The 24,917-nt window shown below is 55.3% G+C and overlaps 1 protein-coding gene across 1 annotated transcript; it reads left to right on the forward strand.

The window, feature by feature from the left end:
- Positions 1 to 560: 560 nt before the first annotated feature.
- On the forward strand, positions 561 to 23,560 carry CLUH (clustered mitochondria homolog; the record flags this gene model as incomplete). Its single annotated transcript, XM_080713985.1, has 26 exons — positions 561 to 660; positions 9,351 to 9,553; positions 10,334 to 10,505; positions 12,492 to 12,635; positions 12,827 to 12,951; positions 13,036 to 13,190; positions 13,287 to 13,412; positions 13,626 to 13,773; positions 13,916 to 14,008; positions 15,623 to 16,317; positions 17,531 to 17,748; positions 17,905 to 18,009; positions 18,128 to 18,228; positions 18,879 to 19,031; positions 19,111 to 19,173; positions 19,286 to 19,530; positions 19,788 to 19,872; positions 20,044 to 20,197; positions 20,275 to 20,414; positions 21,333 to 21,413; positions 21,485 to 21,610; positions 21,691 to 21,812; positions 22,027 to 22,120; positions 22,202 to 22,336; positions 22,416 to 22,489; positions 23,374 to 23,560. 26 exons carry the CDS (start codon positions 561 to 563, stop codon positions 23,558 to 23,560), a joined length of 4,044 nt encoding a protein of 1,347 aa, XP_080570111.1.
- Positions 23,561 to 24,917: the final 1,357 nt, after the last annotated feature.

Here is a 24,917-nt window from a genome sequence, read left to right on the forward strand (position 1 = left end):
TCTGGGCTGCCCTGCACTCCCTCTTCAATAACCCAGGCGCACTCCAGTCCCACCCCTTCGGTGGGAAAGGGCATGCTTGGTGAAGAAGAGGCTGAGCTGACCCTAAAACCGCACATTAGACACCGCGCGGCAGCCTGGCACCTTGCAATAGGCAGCGGAGGGTCGCTGGGGAAGGGAGGGTTGCTCTGGCAGGCCTATAAGAGTCTCCACCCAAGGTCACGACGCCCGCCCCGCCCGGCCGGCTCCCAGAGTCCCGCCCCTCGCGGGGCCGCAGCTCCTCTCCTACCAGTCAGAGTGCGTCGCCTTTAAGGCGTTCGGGAAAGCCACCGCCGCGGTGGACGGGCGAAGAGGCGCGGCACGTTTTGTCCCTCGCGGGCCGCCGTGGGCCGGGCCGGGCGCGAGGCGGGGCAGGGGAGCGGCGGTGGGGTCAAAGGCTACAGCGCGCACCACGTGGGCCGGTGACTCCGTCCTTCCCGCAGCGGCCGCGGCGCGCAGGGCACTTGGGTTAGTGGCGTGGCGGGCGGCGTGGACAGCCGAGTCGGACGCCCGGTCCCGCCACCATGGTCATCAAGACGGACGAGTTGCCGGCGGCCGCCCCGGCCGACAGCGTCCAGGATCATGGCTCGCAGGCCGGTGGCAAGGGGCGGCCGGGTGCGGCCGGTGAGCGGGGCCGTGCGGGCGGGGGTCTGGACCCGGCTGGGCCGGCGGGTTTGGGATTGGCGGGGCCGCGGTCATCCCTGCGTGCGGGCCTCGGTTGGGTCTCCCTGGGCCTCCACCGGGCCGCCCCCGCCCTGAAGGTCACCTTCACTGCCGCCCCCGGCTGCGACCCGGGCATCGCACGTGGGCTCTCGGGAGGGCACCCGAGGCGGGCACACGCGCGTCCGGCCGCGGGGACACGTGCGCGCAAACGGGGTTTCAGGGTGCGCCGTCGCCGCAGAGCGATGGAACCGGCGGCCCCACCCCCTCTACGCCGCCGGGGCTCGGGAACCCCTCTAGGCTGGGATCACGCTGACATTTTTTGGCCCCACCGTTGTCAGATCCCCCTTAAGTCCGGCGCCCAGGCATGCCCTGTGCAGCAGGGCTGCAGCCCCGGGAATGAGGCTCAGCGTGCCGCCTCCCTGGCTTGGCCTGTGGGAAGAGCGCGAGAAGACCCCCCCCCCCGTGTGTGAGGGGGCTTCTCTGAGTCATTTCTGCAGACGAGGGCTTCACCCTTGATTCTCAGGCTGTGATCTTTGCCCTCCTAGGTGTTCGCCTGGTCGCCTGTCCCGGGGGTCTGTCAGTGTATGGGGGCAAAGCCAAGTTCTTTGGCAGGGGAGGTGTTTATGCCAGAACTTGATCATTAACCTGCCTTATTGCGAAAAGTGGGTCAGACTAGAGTAGCTGTTTTTAAGGCAAAGGTCATTAGTGTGGAGTGGAGCTCCCAGCTTTCCCCCTTGGGGGCTGTGTAACGGTGGCTTTGGGAGTGGCTGGAGCTTGGCTCAGGATGAGGCCTGCTTCTCTTCATTTCATCAGGCCTCCTCCTGTTTTTTCATCGTGTCTCAGACTTGGATCTTTAGGCTGGTAGCCTCTTCCTAGCTCCTCAATTCTCATTTCCCTGCGATGGGGATAACCTGGGAGTCAAGATGGGGATAACCATGGCCCTTTTCCCATCACAGTGGGTTTACCTTGAGGAGGGGGGCAGGCACTGTGGCAACTTTGCTGATGGCCGAGACAAGGCCAAAGTTTAGGCAGAACAAGAAATGCTGATAACCCCAGCCTGCCAGGCTTTGCCCTGTTGTGGTTTTGAATCAGTGGGCGGGCTTGATAAGAGAAGGTTGGAGGCAAGTTTCCCCTCCAGCAAAGAGACCTGAAGAGATGAAGCCACTTGCCCAAGGTCACACAGCAATTTAGTTGTTGAGGAAAACATTTGGATTTTCAGTTCAGGGCCAGCATGCCAAGGCTACCCCAGCCTGGCCTAGAGGAAGCTGGGACAGTCATGTTTCTTTGGATCATGTGCTGAGAATAAGCACTCCGGTGAAGGTCCCTTCTCAGCCATGTGCTGAAGAGCTTTTTTGGGGGGCTCATCTGGGTCAGAGGAAGGGTACAGCTGTTTATCTTGGGGAAAATGCGGTGGGAGGGGGAGTATTCTAGTAGGAAGGACTTTGGCTCATGGATAGTTGAGACTCACATTTAGAGCCAGCCTGGATGTGTTAAAAGAGAAGAGAGCCTTACTGGGACCTCCCCCCCCACACACACACACACCCTGGGCATCAGGAACCCTCAAACCCCAGTTCTGGGAGCTTCTTCAGTCCCTTATGGAGGAGGTTATCAGGGCCTTGAGCAAGCAAGGGTCGGTTACCTTCTTAGGAATAAGGTAGCTTTTAGGGGTTAAGAGAACAGGCAGGTTTTTCAAGTTCACAGTGGTGTGTCAAGTTCCTTCTGCCTAGGGGAGGGCTCCCTGGAGTTGAGGCCCAGAGGGGGAAGAGAGGATGGCTGGCTGGCCAACTGGGGAGAAGTTTAGGGGCTTATGAGCTCCCCGCCAGGACCCTGAAGTTCTCCTGGATAGGGTCTGGGCAGACATCTTGACAATTCTGAGAAGCTCAGACTGGCCTCAGACCTTGAAGACCTTCTGTCCTGGGTGGGGCAGGAAGAGGCAGATTAAGGCCCTCACCTCCCTAGGGTCTACTATAGGCTGCCTCTGCCTCTTACCTGAGAGCCCTGGGCTCCTGGGGTGGGGGGACGTTACTTCCTTCTGTAGCTTCAGCTCCTGTGTGGCCTGGCCAAGTGAGACCACGCCAGGCTGGGGAGACACAGAGGCCATCTACTCTTCTAACACTTTCCTCTCTTCCGATTTCTGTGCTCCCAGGCCAGGGCAGGGTGTGCTTGGTCTCTTCACTGTAATCTCACTTTAGTCAAGACTTGGGAGGGGCATGCAGGTGCTCCTGTACTCCGTTCTGTTTGGGCAACCTTTCTCATTCTATGGAAGGTAGCCCAGCTCCTCAGAGGTGCCCCCTGAGATGGGTTGGGGCAGGGCTGACCCAGCGGTAAGGAAGCCTAGGGGATCATAATGTCTGCCTCCTGGGCTGAGTCCTGAGGAAGGGGGTGCTGCAGTCTGGTCCCCAGGGGGTGGAATAGAATGTGCTAAGTGGGAGTGGCACTCAGAGGCATAAGCCTATGCATCTGACACCTGGCCATTCCGTGTGTGTGTGTGTGTGTGTGTGTGTGTGTGTGACACTGGAGACTGACCCAGGGAATTTCTACCTTCAAATTACATCCCCAGTCCTATTTTATTTATTTTTGTTTTCAGGGTGGTAATAAGGATGGAATCCAGGGGCATCCTACCTTTGAGTTACACCCCCAGCCCTATTTTTTTTTTTTTTTTTTGCAGTACTGGGGATGGAACCAGGGGCATTCTACCTCCGAGCTACACCCCTAGCCCTATTTTTTATTCTTTATTTTATTTTTTGTGGTGAGGGTGGAACCCTTTTCTACCCCTGGGCTACACTCCTAGACCTATTTTATACTTTATTTGGAAACAGGGTCTCACTAAGTTGCTGAGAGCCTCTCTAAGTAGCTGAGGCTGGCTTCGAACCTGTGCGATCCTCCTGTCTCAGACTCCCAAACGCTGGGATTACAAGTGTGCTCCACCAAGCCCAGCTCTTATTCTTTATTTTATTTTTTTGGTGGTACTGGTGGTGGAACCCAGGGGCTTTTCTAGCTCTGGGCTATATTCCCAGACCTATTTTATACTTTATTTGGAAACAGGGTCTCACTAAGTTGCTGAGAGCCTCACTAAGTAGCTGAGGCTGGCTTCGAACCTGTGCAATCCTCCTGTCTCAGCCTCCCAAGCGTTGGGATTACAAGCATGCGCCATCACGCCCGGCTTATTCTTTATTTTAAAACAAGGTCTCACAGAATTATGGAGGGTCTCACTAAGTAGCTGAGGCAATTCCCAAACTGTGATCCTCCTGTCTTGGCCTCCCAAATGCTGGGATTACAAGATGCGCCACCACGCCCAGCTCCCAGCCCTAATTTTTTATTCTTTATTGTGAAGCAGGGTCTCACTGAGTTGCAAAGGGCCTCACTAAGTAGCTGAGGTTATTCACAAACCATGATCCTCCTGTCTCAGTTATCTGAATGCTGGGATTACAAGCATGTGCCACCATGCCCAGCTCCTATTTTTATTTTGAAATAGGGTCTCTAGGTTAATGAGAGTCTATTTGCTGAGGCTGTCCTCAAACCTGAAATCCTCCTGTCTCAGCCTCTCAAGTACTGGGATTACAAGCAGGTGTCACCATACCCAGCTACACCTGGCTTTTTCTTGACTTGGCTACCTAACCTCTTGCCTCTGTGATCTTGGACAGCTTGATTAACCAGCCTTAGGGAGCCTCAGTTTCCTCAAGTGATATGGGTGGTAGAGCTAACTTGGGGACCTGCTGTGGGCTGGGCTTGGAGGGGACACTGACTTACTGGTAACCAGAATGGAGGAGGTGTCAACACTCCTGGGGTCCTTGGCAGGCTGCCCTGACCCACCCCATCTCCCAGAGGGCCAGGGTATGTTTGGGGAGGAGGTAGGTGCAGAGGCCTCCACCTGGGCCTGGTCCTGGGCCTTCTTACCATCTGGTTGCCATGAGCCCAGATCTGTAATGGGTCAGTGGAGGCCTCGAGTCCGCTCTCCAGGTCCCTGGGAGTGGAGAGGAAGGGCCTGGAGTGAGAGCTGGCTCCCTCCACACTGGTTAGTATGGATGCTAGAACAGCCTGACTGGGCCCTGGCACCAAGTCAGAGGCTCTGGGAAGACGCCTGGCGAGACTGTGCGTGCTCCTCCTCCATAGCCCAGCGGCCTTCAACCTCTTCTGCCAGCTCTGTTTTCCCCAGGGGAGACATTTGGTTTTCTCTTGGCAGCGCACAGGCTGCTGGGAAATGAAGAGGGAGCCTGCCAGCTTCTTAGTGGAACTTGGAAGCCTGGGGCATGGGTGCAGTTGTCCTCTGGGAAGCTGGGGACCCATCCCCCTTTCACTAGGACTAGTGACTCAGGACGGGGTTAGCCAGCTTACCTGCAGGGGGCAGCAGGCGCAAGAGCCCCAGCCAGTCCAGTCCCTTGGCCCCGGAGGCAGGCAGGACACTTTGTGTCTGGGACTGGTGGACACAGGCAGGCACCTCATGGCTTGGGCCCGGGTCTGTGCTAGCTGTTGCTGGCAGCTTGCAGAAACAGTCCTGCCCACCCCCATCATGGCAGGAGCCGAGGAGAGGACCCCCTTGCTGGGCCCTGCCCCTGCCAGCCAATCTTGTGGGCCCTTGATCTTAAGGGATCCAGGTACTCCAAATACTGGGTTCTCCGCCCCCAACGGCTTCACCAGCAGTGACCCCCTTTCTGGGGGACATAGGCAGGTGGGCCTGAGCTCTGATAGCAGCTCTGCCTGGGGTCCTGGAGCCAGCAGGGCCTCCTGGCCCAAGGCTGTCCTTCTGGCCGACCTTGAGCAGGATAGAAAGCAGGGGGAGTGTGCCCTTCCCAGGGCTGCTCCAGCAGGCCTGGCCCCACTGAAACCCGAAGCCAGCCGGAGCCCTGGGCCTACCAGCTGTACTGGGACAAGGGTGGAGGCAGAGGCTGGAGCAAGGGGCACCAGCAGTGCCGGGCCTGGGCTGCCTCGCTGCCATGGCGGTCCCGAAACTCCAGAGCCGCGGAGAGTGCAGCTGCCAGCCACACCAGGTGGGCCTGGGGACTGAACCAGCTGGCAGACTGGGAGGTTACTTGGGTCTAATCCAGTGCTGGGGAGACATTCAGGGTCCCTTGGAGGAAAGAGGGCAGGTTGGGGGAGGGAAGCCCCTTGGGAGTCAGCCACAGTCTCTTAAAATCTGACCAGGGATTAGTGCCCACAGCTGGCCTTACCTTCCCTTCCAGTCCCAGGTCCTCCCCACTTTGCCTGTCTGGGTGTAGAGTTAGGGTATAGGTCTGACTCTCCAACTCCTGCGGGGAGGGGGATGGTGAGGGTTGCCAGCCAACAAAGCCTTTCTCAGGAACACAGTGAGGTTGAAGCTCCACCTACCTGTGTCCCTCTTGCCGCTCTTGGAAAGCTGGCCATCCACCACCCTGTATCTCTGCTCTGTCATTAAAGCCAGGCTTTGGCTTTGGGCGGGACTGCCTTGCCTGGGGCTGCAGAGTCACTGAGAGGGACCTGTCTACAGTTCTTCAGAGTTGCACTCTAGGTTTAGAGAAGGTGTGGTGGGGCCGGAAGGGCCAGGATCAGCACCATTATTGGAGGTCCACAGTGGCTAGGATTGAGGATGTGCAGCGGCATGGGCATGTGGACTATGGGAATGGGGTCCACCCTTTTTTTCCCCATGGTGCTAGGGATAGAACCCAAGGGCAGTCTGCCTCCAAGCTACACACCTAACCCTATTTCTTTTCTTTCTTTCTTTCTTTTTTTTTTTCTTTTTTTTTTGAGGGTCTGGAAATAGAATCCAAGGACATTTGACCTCCGAGCTACACCCACTGCCCTTATTCTTTCTTTCTTTTTTCTTTTTTCTTTTTTCTTGTATATGGTACTAGAGGTGGAACCCAGGGGCTTTTCTACCTCCAGGCTATACTCCCAGACCTATTTTATATTTTATTTGGAAACAGGGTCTCACTAAGTTGCTGAGAGCCTCACTAAGTAGCTGAGGCTGGTTTTGAACCTGTGTGATCCTCCTCTCTCAGCCTCCCAAGTGCTAGAATTAAAAGTGTGTGTCACTACATCCAACTTTATTCTTTATTTTGAAACAGGGTCTCTCTCTAAATCGTGGAGGGCCGCATTAAATAGCTGAGGCTGTCTGCGAGTTGCAATTCCCCAGTTTCAGCCTCCCGTATGGTGGGATTATAAGCATGTGCCATCACGCCCGGCTTGCCAGCCCTATTTTTTATTCTTTATTTTGAAACAGTCTCACTGAGTTGCAAAGGGCTTCACTGAGTAGCTGAGGCTGTGCTCAGAGATTCTCCTGTCTCAGCCTTCCCAATGCTGGGATTATAAGCATGCGCCACCATGCCTGGCTTGGGGTCCACTCTTGATTTGGTGACTTTTGGCCAGGCTCTAAACCTTTCCAGGTCTCATACATCCATATTTGGGATAAAAAGATGGGAAGTATGTCTGAACTCTTGGGGATTTTATTTAACACTAAATCGGATACAAGAAAGTGGGAGTGAAGCCAGGCATGGTGGCGCAGGCTTGTAATCCCAGCATTGGGTAGGCTGAGACAGGGGGATCTCAGTTCGTGGACAGCCTCAGCTATTTAGTGAGACCCTTTGCAAGTCAGTGAGACCCTGTTTCAAAATAAAGAATAAAGAATGGGGTTGGGGGTGTAGTTTGGAGGCAGAATGCCCCTGGGTTCCATCCCCAGTACCAACATAAAAGGGGGGAGGAGTGGCTTCTCCCCAAGTGCCCTGGTGTGCCTCTCGGCTGGGCCAGCCCCCTTTTTAAGGTGCTCCATGTTTCTGGTGCATCTGGACAAACTACAGAGCTGTAGGGAAATGCATCTCCCCCCTTCCCAGTGGCTGGTAGGAAAGGGGAACTGTGTCTGGACAAGACGGGCTGGCATTAGACAAAGCTGAGCACGTTGTCCTGTCTGAAGGGGGAGCCAGCTCTGACTAGGGGGCTCCAAGCCAAGGGGGTCAGTCTGGCTGATGGAGGCCAAGGTCCCCATTAGCCAAATAGGCTTCTGGGCAAGCCTGTGTTTAGCTGGAGGGTTTCTGAAAGAAGTGTGTGACTCTCCATGGTAAAGGGGATTCTCCTTTGTTGCTTAATGCTTGGGGAGAAGTGGAAAGTTCTGTGGCCTGCTTCTCTCTCTCTCTGCAGCATGTGAGTTCAGTGCTGTTCACAAATATTAGACTTGGCTACAGGTTTGCAGTAATTCGTTAATTTGGTCCCCTTTTGTTGAGCCTGGGCAAGACAGAAGGTGGTAGATAGAGCTGCTGGTGTGAATAGCTACCCAGAATGTAGCTCCATTGCCTGGGAGCTGGTGCATGTCTTCTGGGAATGGTGGGGGTGGTGACTGTCCACAAGGGTCCTTTGGGCAGGCTTTTTTTCTTTTCTTTCTTTCTCCTTCTTTATGGTACTGGGAATTGAACACAGGGTCATTCTACCTCTGTGCTACACTTCCAGGCCTATTTTTATTTTTATTTTGAAACAGGGTCTCGCTAGGTTGATGAGTCTCACTACTTGATGAGGCTGTTTTCAAATCTGTGATCCTCTTGTCTCAGCCTCCCAAGTACTGGAATTACAGGCATGCGTCCCCACACCTGGTTTGGGCTTTTGAGAAGAGGGCTTATTCACCTAGGCCTCAAAGGGTGAGTTGGAGTTTGCCCGATGGAATAGGGTATGTGAGGGACAGCAAGAGACCCGGCCGGTGGAACTGACTTATGTAGACCTCCGAGAATGCTGGTCCCAGAGTGACTTGTCAACAATGGGGTAATCAGAAGGGTTCCTAGTGGTACTCTTTTTTTTGTTGTTGTTTTTTGTTTTGTTTTGTTTTTTGGTGGTACTGGGGTTCCTGGAAACCCTTCTTCCTCCGGGCTGCACTCCCAGACCTACTTTATATTTTTTAATTTGGAAACAGGGTCTCTTAAGCCAGCAAAGCTGGCTTCGAACCTGCATGATCCTCCTGTCTCCGCCTCCCAAGCACCGGGATTACAAGCGTGCGCCACCTCACCCGGCTTCCTAGTGGCACTCTTGAAGTTGGAAAAATGCTGCAGAGGCTAGATTCCCTAGGTCGGGCTCCACAGAGCAGGGCAATTTTGGGGGGCGAGGCAGGGGTTTAATTCCATCCTGGATAAGATGCACTTTGGGTGATATCTAAGGGGCAGTAACACGTTGACTACTGGGAGGCAGTTATCTTCTTTGAGAAGCTGGAGCATGGCCAGGATTGGCCCTTCAAGCTTCCAGGCAGAAGAATATTCGAAGCCCTGGGAGAGAGGAGGGGAGACTGGTGTGCAGCCTCCTCGGGAGCCTGGGCAAAATGGAGCTGCAGAGGCAGGGACAGGTGTTGTGTGGTGAGGCAGCAGGAGCAGGAAGCAGGTGGCACTGTTGGCTGCTGCTGAGAAGCCAGACAGGGCTGGAGGGCTGTAGGCTTGCCCCTAGGGTGGCCTTGGCGACTGGAGAGAGTGGTTTGGGCAGCATGCTCAAGAGGAAGCCAGACTGGTGAGCTTAGGAGCAGTGGGTAAGGGAAGAAGGCTGCGACCTGGAGGTGTGCTGATGTGCAGCCCCATGGCAGCCAGGCTAAAGCTGAGTCGCCAAAAGCACAGAGACCCCATTCTATAAGGCACATGCCCCCCTGGCTGGGGTGAGGCAGACCCCACCAAACTGGGGCCCGTCTGACCTAGCTCCTTTCCTGTTGTCCCCAGAGCCACCATCTGTCATGTTATTGAATGGGGACTGCCCAGAGAGCTTGAAGAAGGAGGAAGGGGCAGCTGAGCTGCCCAGGGAAAATGGGCTGGATGAGAGCGAGCCAGGAGATGAGAGTACTGGGCAGGAAGTCATTGTGATTCAGGACACAGGCTTCTCTGTGAAGATCCTGGCCCCTGGGATTGAGCCCTTCTCCTTGCAGGTAAGATGGAGGAGGCGGCACTGGGGTCAGGGCCTGAGCCTGCGGGGTGGCCAGGCCCTGCTTTTACTTGTCCTGGCCTCCAGCATAGGCAGGATGCTGCGTCCAGGGGGTGGGGGGCTCAGCTAGCATGGTGAACAAGGAATCAAGTCCAGGTTCAGGTCATTGCCCTGTTGAGAGAGGACAGCTCCAGCTGGGGTGTTGGCCCTGCTTGGGGAGAGGAGTTGAGGTGTCCAGGTGCTGTTGGCCCCAGCACTCCCAGGCTCTCGCTCTAATCCTTAGATAAGTCACTTCCCTTTGAGCCATGGTCTTACGTGCGGCTGGTATTGGGTGGTTTCCTAGGGCAGAGCCAACACAGAGGTCCTACAGGCTGCTAACTGGTTGTGGAACCATGCAAGGCATCTGTCTTCTGCACCCATAGGCTCAGGCCCTAGAGCACACCTGTTGGAAGGCAAAAGCCATTTGCCCTGGGCCTGTAGAGCACCGTGAGGAGGCAGTTTTGCCACGGGCTCTGCCTATTCTATCACCGTGGCTCTGCTCAGGGATTGCTCTTTGCCTGGAGGAATAGTTTAGGCCCGGTTCTGTCCTATACACACAGATGCACACACAGACCTGTACCTATGGGCAGGACCTGGGCTCTAAAAGTAGGGAACTTCATATTTGGGGTATTTCTAGGGACCAGGTACTTTGGTCTCGAGACAAAAGAGTATGATGTACCGAGGGTGTGTCCTTGCTTCCTACTGTGTGACCTCTGACCAGGGTGGTTGAGGCCTTCTCTGGCAGGTGTCTCCCCAGGAGATGGTGCAGGAGATCCACCAGGTGCTTATGGACCGTGAAGACACATGTCACCGTACCTGCTTCTCATTGCACCTGGATGGCAACATGCTGGACCACTTTTCCGAGCTGCGCAGCGTTGAGGGGCTGCAGGAGGGCTCAGTGCTCCGTGTGGTGGAAGGTGAGTCTGGAAGATGGCCCACCACTTCCAGCTGACATTGCTGTGTCAGCTAAGTGTAGAGAGGTGGGACTGGAGCACAGATCTGTCGAGCTATCACACCCTCACCAACTACTGCATGACCTACGGGTTAAATACCAGAGTCTCTATTCCAAATACCAGCCAGTTCTAAGACCAGGCTTAGAATTAGCCCCATCAAATTTTGTAAAGATAACTGTTAAGTCTTATAGGGAAATTAATGGGCCCAGTGCAGAGCCACCTGCTCTAGTATGGTGAGATTGTTTTCTTTGGAAAAGAAAAGTTCCCATGGATGCTCAGAAGTTCTCAGGGCCTGGCAGCTTATTAACAGCAAATAAGGAAAAAGTCTGTAATCCAGTTGTGCCTACAGTTAGCCAGGCATGATGGTGCATACCTGTAATCCCAGTACTTGGGAGACTGAGACAAGAGGATCACAAGTTCGAGGCCAACCTTAGCAATTTGGCGAGACCCTGTTTCCATAAATAAATGAATGAATGAATGAATGAATGAATGAATGAATGAATGAATGAATGAATGAAACAAGGTTAGGGGTGGAGCTCAGAGGTAGAATGCTTCTTGGTCCAGTCCCCAGTGCCACACGAAAAAAAAAAAAAGAGTATGGGTGTGGTGGCACGCTTGTAATCCTAGCATTCGGGAGCTGAGACTGGAGAATCATGGTTCACAGACAGCCTCAGCTAATTAGTGAGGCCCTTCACGACTCATTGAGACCTGTTTCAAATATAAAGACTAAAAAAATAGGACTGGGGGTGTAGCTTAGAGGTAGAATGCCCCTGGGTTTCATCCCCAGTGCCTCAAAAAAAAAAAAAAAAAAAAAAAGAAGAAGAAGAAGAAGATAAAGCCCACAAACACACATGGTGAGACCCTGTTCAACTCGGGGTTTCACTTCTGGATGAGGGCTTGCCCCAGGGAAATAGAGCCAAGGCTGTGGACGCCCTGCTGACCTGAGGCACTGATAGGGAGAAAGCAGGCAGCTTTTGTGGCCTCCCAAGGGCCTGTGTGGCTTCAAGAGATTTAGCAAAAAGTTCTTATTATAAGGCCCTGCTAAGCTGGGCATGGTGGTGCATGCTTTTTTTCGAAGAGTTAAATGAGTTTATTAAACAGATAGAAATAAGGCTGGGCATGGTATGCACGCTTGTAATCCCAGCATTTGAGAGGCGGAGACCAGAGAATCACGGTTCGAGGACAGCCTCAGCTACTTAGTGAGGCTCCTTGCAACTCAGTGAGACCCTGTTTCAAAATAAAGAATAAAAGCTTAGGGCTGGGTGTGTCCCTCAGAGGTAGAGTGCCCTCTGGGTTCCATCCCCAGTACTGCAAAAAAAAAAAAAAAAGAAAGAAAGAAAGAAAACAGTTGTAGCCCCATACTATCCAGGGATAGCACGAGGGGGCAGTTTGAACAAATTCACCCCAGTGCATGCTTGTAATCCCAGCATTTGGGAGGCTGAGACAGGAGGATCGCAGTTCTCAGACAGCCTCACCTATTTAGTGAGGCCCTTTGCAACTCCGTGAGACCCTGCTTCAAAATAAAAAATAGGGCTGAGGTTATAGCTCAGAGGTAGAATGCCCCTGGATTCCATTCCCAGTACCAAAAATAAGTACCTGCTCACCATAAGGCAGGGATGTATGTATGTATGTATACACTGGGGGTGGGGTGGGGCTTGGAAATTAGGGAGCTACGGGTCTGGGGTGCTCAGTGGTAGAGTATGTGCTTGACATGCACAAGGCCCTGGGTTCAATTCCCAACACCAAAAGAAATACAATTAAAATGGAAGCTGGGGGCAGGCTTGCAGTGGAACATTCGCTTAGCATGCATGAGACCCTGGTTTTGTGTCCCCAGCGCCTCGAAAAAGTTAAATTAAAAAAACCCTCGTGATGGCACTTCTGCAAACTTCTGAGCTTGGAGGTTGTACGGGGCAGGGCCCTAGTAAGCACCTGCCCCTCCCCTCCTGACAGAGCCGTATACAGTGCGTGAGGCCCGCATCCACGTGCGCCACGTCCGAGACCTCCTCAAGAGCCTTGACCCGTCTGATGCCTTCAATGGGGTCGACTGCAACTCCTTGTCCTTCCTAAGTGTCTTCACTGATGGCGACCTGGGAGGTGCCGGAGGCCTTGGGGCCAGGGGTTGTACAGAGGGGCAGGAAGCAAAAGGGTGGATGGAGGCTGGTGAAGGAGCTGGGCACCAGGCCTTCCCACAGGGTGGGAGGGCTGCCCCAGGTGTCTAGGCCAGGGTCACACCGAGGCAGGGAGATGGCTGGTCGCTGGCTGACCACCAGCCTTGGGTCCCTCAGACAGCGGGAAGCGGAAGAAGGGCTTGGAGATGGACCCCATCGATTGCACGCCGCCTGAGTACATCCTGCCAGGGAGCCGGGAGCGGCCATTGTGTCCCCTGCAGCCCCAGAACCGTGATTGGAAGGTGGGACTCCTGAGGAGCAAGGAAGAGGGTCTCTGGGGGGAGCCCTGGAAGGCCTGGCTCCTCCATGCTTGACTGTTCCTGCAGCCCCTGCAGTGTCTGAAAGTGCTCACCATGAGCGGCTGGAACCCGCCCCCAGGGAACCGTAAGATGCATGGGGACCTCATGTATCTGTTTGTGATCACGGCTGAAGACCGGCAAGTCAGCATCACCGCGTCCACAAGGGGCTTCTACTTGAACCAGTGAGTCCCTGCTGAACCCCACGCACCCGGGTGGCCTATCCCGAGTCTGAGGCAGAGGTTTAGAGCACCTGCTCAGTGACCACCTTGTCCCTATAGGTCCACAGCCTACCACTTCAACCCCAAGCCCGCCAGTCCGCGCTTCCTCAGCCATTCCCTAGTGGAGCTGCTCAACCAGATCAGCCCGACCTTCAAAAAAAACTTTGCTGTGCTGCAGAAGAAAAGGTAGGGCTTTTGTGCCTTCTCTGCCCCATCCTGTCTCCCATCACACAGGATGTGGCATGAATCGGCCAGCCTGTACACCAGCACCTCTGCCTAAAGGAAGTGTCCTCACCCCTCAGCGCCCAAGATGGGAGACAGCAGTTACGGGAGAGGTGCCCGGTTGCTTCTCCCTGGCTCTGAGCATGGCTACCCATCTCCCTCCCCTGCCGGCCACAGGGTCCAGCGCCACCCGTTCGAGAGGATCGCCACCCCGTTCCAGGTGTACAGCTGGACGGCCCCTCAGGCGGAGCATGCCATGGACTGTGTGCGCGCAGAGGATGCCTACACCTCCAGGCTGGGCTATGAGGAGCACATTCCTGGGCAGGTGCAGTGCCAGCCTGCCCTTGGCTACCTGCTTGTCCATTCATTTGGGAATTAGGGGCTCTCCACAGGGAGGCGGATAAGGGGCCTGCCCAGAGCAGGTCATGGGGCACAGGCTGACAGGTGTCTGCCTGCTCCTTCTGCAGACCCGGGACTGGAATGAGGAGCTGCAGACGACGAGGGAGCTGTCCCGCAAGAACCTACCGGAGAGGCTGCTTCGAGAAAGAGCCATATTCAAGGTGCCTGTAGCCCCTGTGGCTGGCTGGCGGCCTCGGGCCCACCTGCCGGCTTTTCTACCTGTGGAGAGGAGGAAGGGGTGGGAGCTGGGAACCCAGCCCTGCCTGCTGCACTGGAAGCCAGTCAGGGTATCTGCATGGCATCTAGCCTTCTGCCTCCCTGCAGAGCATCCCAGCTGCTTTTTCCAGCCCTTTTGAGAGTTTGAGTCTGGAAGGGTGAGGGATTCGCCTCACCTCCGGGCCAAGGGACAGAGTCCATCCAGCTTCTCACCCTCCACTGGCCATATGGGGCCATGGCCTGGTCATATGCTGCTCTACTAGGACCCTTCTGGGGCAAGAGAGCACAGTACTTTTGGTACTTTTTAGTACTTTTTAGTACTTTAGAACACAGTACTTTTTAGTACTTTTAGTACTTTTAGCACTGGAGCCCTTCCCCTAGCCCATTTCTGTCTGGAGAGAGCTTGACATCTGCTATCTGGCAAAGGTACCAGGTTGGGACGCACATGTGTGTATTCACATGTGCATGCTGGGCAGAATGTTTCGCCCTGCCTCTGAGGTATCCAGCCCCATTGATTTTTGTTTTGGTACGGGGATGGAACCCAGGGGCTTTTTATCTCCGGGGTACACTCCCAGACCTTTTTTTTTTTTTTTTTTTTGGACTTAAAAGTTGTTAGTACTGTTGTTAAGAAATGAGATGTAGTTGCTTTTTTTTTTTTTTTTTTTTTTTTTTTTGGTGGTATTGGAGGTGGAACCCAGAGGCTTTCTACCTCCGGACTATACTCCCAGACCTATTTTATACTTTATTTGGAAACAGGGTCTCACTAAGTTGCTGAGAGCCTCGCTAAGTAGCTGAGGCTGGCTTCGAACCTGTGCGATCCTCCTGTCTCAGCCTCCCAAGTGCAGGGATTACAAGCGTGTGCCACCACGCCTGGCTGTAGTTGTATTTTAAAAAAAACAAAACACTTGTAATCTTACTTTCTGGAGATAATGGCAAAAATAAGAGCTCTGATTTCTTGGGTATTAACTTAGTCAGAGGCTGTACCAGGTGCCATGAAGGCATTGTCACCTATAATCTTTGGGATGCCTCAAAAAGTTCAGTCTGGTACGTTTAACCATCAGTATTTCATAGATGAGGAAACTGGGTCTAAGAGGTCACTCAACCCAGTTCACCTGTACATAGCTGCTGGATCCCAAGCCTGCTCCAGCTTCCTGCTAATCAGTAAGCTCTTCTGTCTCTAAGCGTTTAGTTATAAAAGTCTTTTTTTTTTTTTTTGGCCAGGCATGGTGGCGCATACTTGTAATCCGCGCACTTGGGAGGCTGAGACAGGAGGATTTTACAGGTTCGAAGCCAACCTCAGCTACTTAGTGAAGCTCTTAGCAATTTAGTGAGACCCTGTTTCCAAATAAAGTATAAAATAGGTCTGGGAGTGTAGCCCAGAGGTAGAAAAGCCTCTGGGTTCTGCCACCAAAAATAGGTTTTTTTAGAAAGGTTTTCTTTTTTCTAAATGTTAAGAGACTGGGGTTAAGGTCCCTCAGCTCCCAGAGCAGGCCTGCTGGGCTCCACAACCCACCCATGTGGCTGGGGTTCTGACCCCTCCCCACTCCTGGTTCCCACAGGTGCACAGTGACTTCACGGCAGCAGCCACGCGGGGTGCCATGGCAGTCATTGATGGCAATGTGATGGCCATTAACCCCAGTGAGGAGACCAAGATGCAGATGTTCATCTGGAACAATATCTTCTTCAGCCTGGGCTTTGATGTCCGAGACCACTACAAGGACTTTGGTGGGGACGTGGCGGCCTACGTGGCACCCACCAATGACCTGAACGGTGTGCGCACGTACAACGCGGTGGACGTGGAGGGGCTGTACACACTGGGTACTGTGGTGGTGGACTACCGGGGCTATCGGGTCACGGCTCAGTCCATCATCCCTGGCATCCTGGAGCGGGACCAGGAACAAAGCGTCATCTATGGCTCCATTGACTTTGGCAAGACGGTGGTGTCACACCCGAGGTACCTGGAGTTGCTGGAGCGCACCAGCCGGCCCCTCAAGATTCTGCAGCACCGGGTGCTCAACGACCGCGATGAGGAAGTGGAGCTTTGCTCCTCAGTGGAATGCAAGGGCATCATTGGCAACGATGGGCGCCATTATATCCTTGACCTGCTGCGTACCTTTCCACCCGACCTCAACTTCCTGCCTGTCCCTGGTGAGGAGCTGCCTGAGGAGTGTGCCCGTGCCGGGTTCCCCCGCGCCCACCGCCACAAGCTCTGCTGCCTGCGCCAGGAGCTGGTGGATGCATTTGTGGAGCACAGGTGAGGAGCTGTCAGCAGGAGGCTGGGGCCACATCTGGCCGGCCACAGTATGATTCTGCCCTGGGTGGTTCTGTGGCCAGGTCCTTGAAGGGAGAAGCTTTGGGGGTGAGGGTGGGTCAGCTCTGGCCATTCCCATAAATGCTTCATGCCCCACCTCCCACCCTGTTGGCCTCTGGCAGGGAAATCCCGAGGCTGTCTCAGTTGCAAATGAGCAAGCTGCCAAACCAGTAGCTCAGCTGAAGTGGTACTGTTTTCTTAAGGAACATTTAGAAATCTGCTTTGGTGGTTTTGAGTGGCATAAGGCCAGGGCTGGAGGTGGCACACCTGGTCTTGGCACTGCTGGCCTTTGGTGCTTACCAGTCAGCCGTGCACATGTCCCACACCACCAGGCGTGGTGGCGCACATTTGTAATTTATCCTTTGGGAGGCTGAGACCAGAGGATCACGGTTTGCAGACAGCCTCAGCTACTTAGGCCCTTCACACTGAGACCCTGTTTCAAAATAAAAGAATAAAAAAATAGGGCTGGGGGTGTAGCTCAGAAGTAGAATGCCCTTGGGTTCCATCCCCAGTACCACACACACACAAACACACACAAAAAGTCCCACATCACTGACGCTGTTAAAATGCTGGAGGCATTCCTTTCACTGTTGAGATCCCAGCCTGGAGCCCTTCCCCTAGCCCATTTCTGTCTGGAGAGAGCTTGACATCTGCTATCTGGCAAAGGTACCAGGTTGGGACGCACATGTGTGTATTCACATGTGCATGCTGGGCAGAATGTTTAGCCCTGCCTCTGAGGTATCCAGCCCCATTGATTTTTGTTTTGGTACGGGGATGGAACCCAGGGGCTTTTTATCTCCGGGGTACACTCCCAGACCTTATTTATTTATTTTTTTTGGTGGTACTGGGGGTAGAACCCAGGGGCTTTCTACCTCCGGGCTATACTCCCAGACCTATTTTATATTTTTTATTTGAAAACAGGGTCTCACTAAGTAGCTAAGGCTGGCTTCGAACCTGTGTGATCCTCTTGTCTCAGGCTCCCAAGCGTTGGGATTACAAGCGTGCGCCACCATGCCCAGACCCAGTGTTCTTAACCTCAGTGGGCCAGGAGCCTGGGGCTGGGCTCTGGTCCTCATAGCCAGAGGAAGTTTCCAGGCCAGGGAGCTTCCGGATCCCTCTTCTCACCTCCTGCTCCGTCCCATCCGCTGTGCTGTAGATACCTCCTTTTCATGAAGCTGGCCGCCCTGCAGTTGATGCAGCAGAAAGCCAGCAGGGAAAGCCCCGCCTCACTAGAAAATGGCTGTCCTCCCTCCTCGGAGTCCAAGCCTGAAGACCCCCTGGCACCCGAGGTGGGAAGCGAGGAGGAGGGCAGTGCTAGTGGCCTGGCCAGGGTGAAAGAGCTGGCAGAGACCATCGCCTCGGATGACAGCTCAGGTGGGGCTGCTGTGGGTGCTGGTCTTGGTGCATACTGAGCTCCAGAGAGAAGCAGGGAGATATCTCTGCAGGGAGTACTCGGGGAGGGAGAGGTTCAGGACAGCCCAGCCTCACCACTGGAGTGAGGCTGCCTGCCATCATGTCCTGTCCCCACAGCAGACCCCCGGAGCCGGGAGGTGATTCGAAATGCATGCAAGGCTGTCGGCTCCGTCAGTAGCACTGCCTTCGACATTCGCTTCAACCCTGACATCTTCTCGCCAGGCAAGCTATGGGAGGTTCTTATGGGGTCATTGTGGGCTGGGCAGAGCCTCAGGTGGGCCTCGGGCCCGCGGCACATCTGTCTGTCTTCCTGGCTCGAGCTTCTCTCTGCCTCCCACAGGGGTTCGCTTCCCCGAGTCCTGCCAGGATGAAGTTCGGGACCAGAAGCAGCTGCTGAAGGATGCGGCTGCTTTTTTGCTCTCCTGCCAGATCCCTGGCTTGGTGAGGGCGGGTGCGGGGCTCTTGGGGCTATTACAGACCCTGGTGTCCCGTATATCTCATCCTTTGTGGAACTGGAGCCTTTGCAGGGTGGCTGCTTTAGTTAGTGCCTCCTGGACTGCAAGTCAGACAGGGCCCAGTGATTGTCCCCATGTTACAAGAGATCAAGGGAGGCATCGGGCAGAGGCTCAGCCCTACAGAGGCTGGGATTCTGCCCTCTGAGCCCTGGGGACTGGGGGCCAGCGGGCTCCTGTCCTCATCCCCTGCAGGCTCTGGATAACGCCATTACTCCCTTCTAAGCAGGCATCCCTGGGATCAGGTGGCCTGTTTGTCTCGGAGGCTGAGCACAAATAGTGGAGATAAAGCTGTGGCCCCCACCTGGTCACCTCTGCTCCTTCCCACTTGGTCCAAGGGGCCTTTGCAACTTGGACCTGACAAGACTCAGTTCTCCACCATGGCCCTAACCCTGCTTCCTGGGGATGAGAGGAGATGGCTGACATTTCCTGTGCTGTGTGGAAGGTTGGGGACATGGGTACTGGGGTTTTGGTCTCCTCCTTTCTTCAGGGCCCTAGTACAGTGTAGACGCCCCAGGAAGACCAGGGGGGTGGAGGTGGAGGTCCTGGGCAGGGGTCTTGACTTGCTGCAGCCTGCAGGTGAAGGACTGCACAGACCATGCGGTGCTGCCCATGGACGGGGCCACGCTTGCCGAGGTGATGCGCCAGCGTGGCATCAACATGCGCTACCTGGGCAAGGTGTTGGACTTGGTGCTTCAGAGCCCAGCCCGCAGCCAGCTGGACCACATCTATGTGAGTGAGGTTGGAGGGGTGCAATGGGCATTCGGGTCAGGGGCCAAGGCCTGAGATTTCTCCCTTGGGATACTTTCAGAAAATTGGCATTGGGGAGCTCATCACTCGTTCTGCCAAGCACATCTTCAAGACATATTTACAGGTGCTGCCCCATCCCAGCTGGTCGGGGCCTCCCTAGGGGGTGTGGGGCTTTGGAGAAGAGCCTGGGCTGGGGCTTAGAACCCCTGTGACTCTGGCCAAAACCTTCTTTGCAGGGAGTCGAGCTCTCAGGCCTGTCAGCTGCCATCAGCCACTTCCTGAACTGCTTTCTGAGCTCTTACCCCAACCCCGTGGCCCATCTGCCTGCCGATGAGCTGCTCTCCAAGAAGAGGAATAAGAGGAGGAAAAACCGACCTCTGGGAGCCTCAGACAACACCGCCTGGGCTGTCATGACCCCTCAGGAGCTGTGGAAGAACATCTGCCAGGAGGCCAAGAACTACTTCGACTTCAGCCTGGAGTGGTGCGGCCCGGCCTGGGGTGGGGTCAGGAGCCAGTGCGGCACTGCTGGGCCCCCTGGTGGCATCAGGGCCTGTGATCTTGGGGCAGTGGCAAGAGGGGCAGAGGGAGTGCTCCAGGTAGCCCCCAGAATTGCTCATTCTGTGAGCCCCTCGCTGTCCTTGGGAGAGCCCTGAGCACTGGGGCGCCTAGAGTGGGTGAAGAGCAGCTGTCCAGAGGGAAGGACAGTGCCAGGCCACTGAGGTCCCTCCTCTCCCCTAGTGACTCTGCGGACCAGGCTGTGGAGACCTACGGGCTGCAGAAGATAACGCTGCTGCGGGAGATCTCCCTGAAAACTGGAATCCAGGTGGGCATGCCTCACAGTGTCCCTGCTGGCGTGCCCCACCAGAGCTACAGGTTTCGAGGCTGGTGGCTTTGGCAGAGTGGTGGGCTCCGGACACATTTAGTGGGTTGATGGGTAGGTGCTGCCCTTTGAACCCAAGGCTAAGGCTGCTGTGGTTGTCATCCGGCCCCTCAGATCCTGCTGAAGGAGTATAGCTTTGACAGCCGCCACAAGCCTGCATTCACCGAGGAGGACGTGCTCAACATCTTCCCCGTGGTCAAGCATGTCAACCCTAAGGCCTCAGATGCCTTCCACTTCTTCCAGAGTGGGCAGGCCAAAGTTCAGCAGGGTGCGTGGCTGGGTAGGCCAGGGGAGGCAGGCGGGCATGGGCTGGCTCTGACCTTCCTGCTGTGGGCCACCCGGCAGGCTTCCTGAAGGAGGGCTGTGAGCTCATTAACGAGGCCCTGAACCTGTTCAACAATGTGTACGGAGCCATGCACGTGGAGATCTGCGCCTGCCTGCGCCTCCTGGCCCGTCTCCACTACATCATGGGTGACTACGCTGAGGTGGGTGGCCCTAGTATGACCCTGGACTATGTCACAGAGGCCGCAGCTGGAATGAGGGGCCCAGGGCTGCGAGGCGTTGTGACCCTGTGGCAGCAGGAGATGGAGTCCAGGTGAAGCTCTGTCTCAGGGTTGGGGTGCTGCCCCCCCTGGCTATCCTGTGGGGAAGCAGGTGGGATTCAGGGAGCCTGGGAGCCACCTCTTCTGGGAATGAGAGCATCCCCCTCAGCTCACACCTTCCTCACTGCCCTTGGGAGTGAGGAGCCACCTGTGTTCAGGGACACTGGGACTCTTGAGTGAGGATGGCAAGGAACCTTGCCCCTCACAGCACCACGTGGAGGCCACACGGTGCTTCTGACACTCTGCCTTTGAGAGGCTGTCAAGAATCATCATGCCTTGGGCCCCCCACTCCCTTTCAGTCAGAGGAGCTGTTTAATCCTTTTATGCAGGTATGAGTTAAGAAAACTAAAGTGTTAGTCAGGCATGGTGGGTGGCACACACTTGTGATCCCAGTACTTGGGGGTCTGAGACAGGAGGATCACAGGTTTGAGGACAGCCTCAGCAAGTAGTGAGACTCACCAACCTGGTGAGATCCTGTTTCAAAATAAAAGTATGGCTGGGAGTTAGCTTGGAGGTGGAATGCTCCTGGCTTCAGTCCCCAGTACCACAAGAAAAAAAAAAAAGAAGCTTATGTTTTATTTCTAGTGCAGTTTTGGATTTGTATGTGTTTTGCTTTTTTAGTTTTGCATAGGTTTCATTAGGGGAAGAAGTCTTCATAGATTTTTAGAAGGCCCCAGTCGGTATGGGCTTCCATGGTGACAGCAGCTGTGAGGTGCCCTTTGCACAGGACTGGGCAGCTAGAGCTGAGCTGTCCAGGGCCAGTTGGACTCTGGGTATGGTATTGACACACTCTCTCCGCAGGCCTTAAGTAACCAGCAGAAGGCAGTGCTGATGAGCGAGCGAGTGATGGGCATCGAGCACCCCAATACCATCCAGGAATATGTGAGTAGCCTCTTGCTGTGGCGTGACGGTGGGGCCGGCACCACCCTGACCTGTCATGGCCCCACCCACAGATGCACCTGGCCCTGTACTGCTTCGCCAGCAGCCAGCTGTCCACGGCACTGAGCCTGCTGTACCGCGCCCGCTACCTCATGCTGCTTGTGTTCGGGGAGGACCACCCTGAGATGGCGCTGCTGGATGTGAGTGCAGGGGAGTAGGGCGGCCGGGACCAGCCTCGGGACAGAGGAGCAGGGAGTGACCAGGTCCTGCCTGCCCCCAGAACAACATCGGGCTGGTTCTGCATGGTGTGATGGAGTATGACCTGTCACTGCGCTTCCTGGAGAACGCGCTGGCTGTCAGCACCAAGTACCACGGGCCCAAGGCCCTCAAAGTGGCCCTCAGGTAAGCTGGGCTGCCCTTGGCTTCAGCAGGTCTTGGTGGGAAGATAGAGGCTCCAAGCTGAAAAGATTTCTCTCAAACCCTGCCGCCTCTATGTGCTCTCAGACGATATGGTCCCTTCGGGAGGGACCCAGGGAGGGATCTAGAGCAGACGCAGCCCCCAAAGGCCCCCACCCCTCACACCCTCCTCTGTCCCACGAATGGCGCCTTCCTGCAGCCACCGCCTGGTTGCCCGGGTCTTCGAGAGCAAAGCCGAGTTCCGGTCAGCCCTGCAGCACGAGAAGGAAGGCTACGCCATCTACAAGGCCCAGGTAGGTGCAGCAGGGTTGGGGGGCAAGGCCTGGTGGCTGCGGGCAGCCTGACCCCTCCCGCCTCGGCCCTGGCCCCTGTAGCTGGGTGAGGACCATGAGAAGACCAGGGAGAGCTCCGAGTACCTCAAGTGCCTGACCCAGCAGGCCGTGGCCCTGCAGCGCACCATGAACGAGATCTACCGCAACGGCTCCAGTGCCAACATCCCGCCCCTCAAGGTATGCTGCCGGGCGGGTCCTGCGTCCCGCCTGCCCGCCAGCCACCCGCTCACCGGCTTGCCCTCCCCACTGCCCGCAGCTCACAGCCCCCAGCATGGCCAGCGTTCTGGAGCAGCTCAACGTCATCAATGGCATCCTCTTCATTCCTCTCAGGTGAGGCCCTCCCCTCCCTCTGCCTGCTGGGACCAAGTGAGCCTTGAGTTTTTGTTTTTAAATCATGTAATAAATTAACATGGCTCCAAATTGAAGAGCGAAGAGGGTAGCCAGTGACCCAGTGATGAGAGATTCCTGTGACTCCTCCCAGAAATTGGCATAATCTGACAACACCTAGGGACGGTCTCTTCATGTTTTTACATGGAACTGTATCACACTGCACATAGGTTTTTGTTTACTTCACTTAATAATATGTCTTAGTGATTTTTTTTTTCCCCCTAGCACTGGGGATGAAACCCAGAGACATTCTACTTCTGAGCTACACCCCCAGCCCTATTTTTCTTTATTTTGAAGCAGTGTCTTACTGAGTTGCAAAGGGCCTCACTAAGTAGCTGAGGCTGTCTGCTAAGGGTGATCCTCCCGTCTCAGCCTCCCAAATGCTGGGATTGCAAGCCTGTGCCACCACGCCCAGCTCTTTTATATCCAGTCCATAAAATGTGACTCCAGTCTTCCTGGCTACCTGCTCTTCTGGTGCAGGATTGAGGCTGTTGAATGATGCTGCCTTCCAGAGCTCTGCCCTGCCCCGTGCCCGCCTCTGCCGAGGCCCCTCCCATTCTCTGCAAGTCTGAGCTTGGCAGGAGGGAGAGTGGGTGTCAGGTCTTAGCAGAGACACCATCAAATGCATGGAGTTCATGCATTTTCAGCACTTTGGGACATTTCTGCTTTTGGGGGCAGGGTAGGAGGAAGAGAACTTGTCCCTCACATCTCTCACTGGATAAAGCATAGAGCTTGATCTCGTCTCAAGTATAAGTGTAATCAAAAAGCGGAGGGTCAGAGGGCCCGGGCTACTCTGACCACATCTTCACCCCCACTATCCTGTTCAGCCAAAAAGACTTAGAGAACCTAAAGGCTGAGGTGGCGCGGCGACACCAGCTCCAGGAGGCCAGCAAAAACAGGGAGAAGGCTGAAGAGCCCATGGCCACCGAGCCTGAGCCAGCAGGGGCCCCAGAGGAGGTGGGCTCCCAGCCCCAGGCTGCCAAGGACCCTTCATCCCCAAGCTCGCAGTGTTAGAGATACACTGACGGACTGTCGGTCAGCGGTCCCACCCAGTGATCCAGACTCCAGGAGAAGGGCGAGCCCTGCGGATCAGGAGAGGAAGCCAGCTCCTCTTCCAAGTTCTACCCCACCCTACCCCAGCACCCTTCTGGGACCCCGGCCTAGCCTGCCTGCCTGTACCCCAAAAGATGTTTTTTTGCACTGGTTCAATGAATACACAATGCAGAGGCCTAATTGAAGACATGTGAACGGAGCGTGTGGGCATTGGTTCCAGCTGGGGGGCAGGTGCCCCTCAGGCCCCTGTCCTCAAGCAGGTGTGAGTGAGTGTCCATGCCCATGAATGTCCCAATCTGTCCCTCCTTGTACATAGCCCCAGTCAGTTCTGAGTGGATGACGTGCAGATGCAATTTCTCAGGTCATTTGTATGTTTGACATTATGGCTGCTGCTTTTGCTGCCGCTACCCCTGGGCCCAACCTGGCTTCAAGTCCAGGTCTTAAGCCAAAAAAGAGGGGGAGCTTTCCTGTGTCCTGGGGGTGAGTCAGTGCTCTGGCAGGGCTGGAGGCCTGGGGTGCACTTTAGTCATGTGGCAGGGTGAGAGCTGCGGCAGCTTCACAGATCACATTGGGTGTGGCCTGGCTAGAGCCTAGGGAGGGCGAAGGGCCCACAGCGCCGGACCCCCAGATACGATACTGGGATTGCCCAATGCCTCGCGGCCTGTCTGCCCTTGCCGCCACCCCCCTTGGAGGCACTGCCATGGCCTCTGACTGGCCTCCCTGCACCCCAGGTGGGGATCACCTCGGGGCCACAGTCTGAATGTAGCCTCCCATTTTAACCTGAGCTGCCTAACGCACAGTGAGGGTGGGGTGGGTGAGGGGCTGGGGAACCAGGTCTGAGTCATGGGTCCTGGAGCAAAGTTACCAGGTAACTTTGCTGGTAACTGTCATCAGGACTGTCATCTCTGTGGGACCCAGCCCCTGCCCGGTCTGTCCACACAGCACCTTCTGCAGAGTAGCTCTGGAGTGGGGCCTGCTCCCTCTCCCCACCTGCCCAAGTTGCTGCTCTGTGCCTGCTGGGGGCCCTGCCCGGGTGGATGGAGAGCTTGCAGGCAGGGTCTGTCCAGACACCTTGTTTCAAAGGGAGTGGGTGTGACCTAGCAAGCGAGGCATCCCCACAGCTGATCAAGAACTTTTTCTTGTTTTTAAACCATCATGTCTTCATTTCACATTGGAATAAAGTGAGTTTTTGAAACCTGCTGTCCCAGTCTCACGTGTATTCTGTGGCCCGGTCTCTTGTGTTTGAGGGCTTTTAGGGGTTACTGGGAGGTGATAAATCAGGTCCAATTTGATGCCATGCTTATGTCACTAAAGTGGG

Source organism: Muscardinus avellanarius (assembly GCF_963383645.1).
Source record: "Muscardinus avellanarius genome assembly, chromosome: 16".
NCBI lineage: Eukaryota > Metazoa > Chordata > Mammalia > Rodentia > Gliridae > Muscardinus > Muscardinus avellanarius.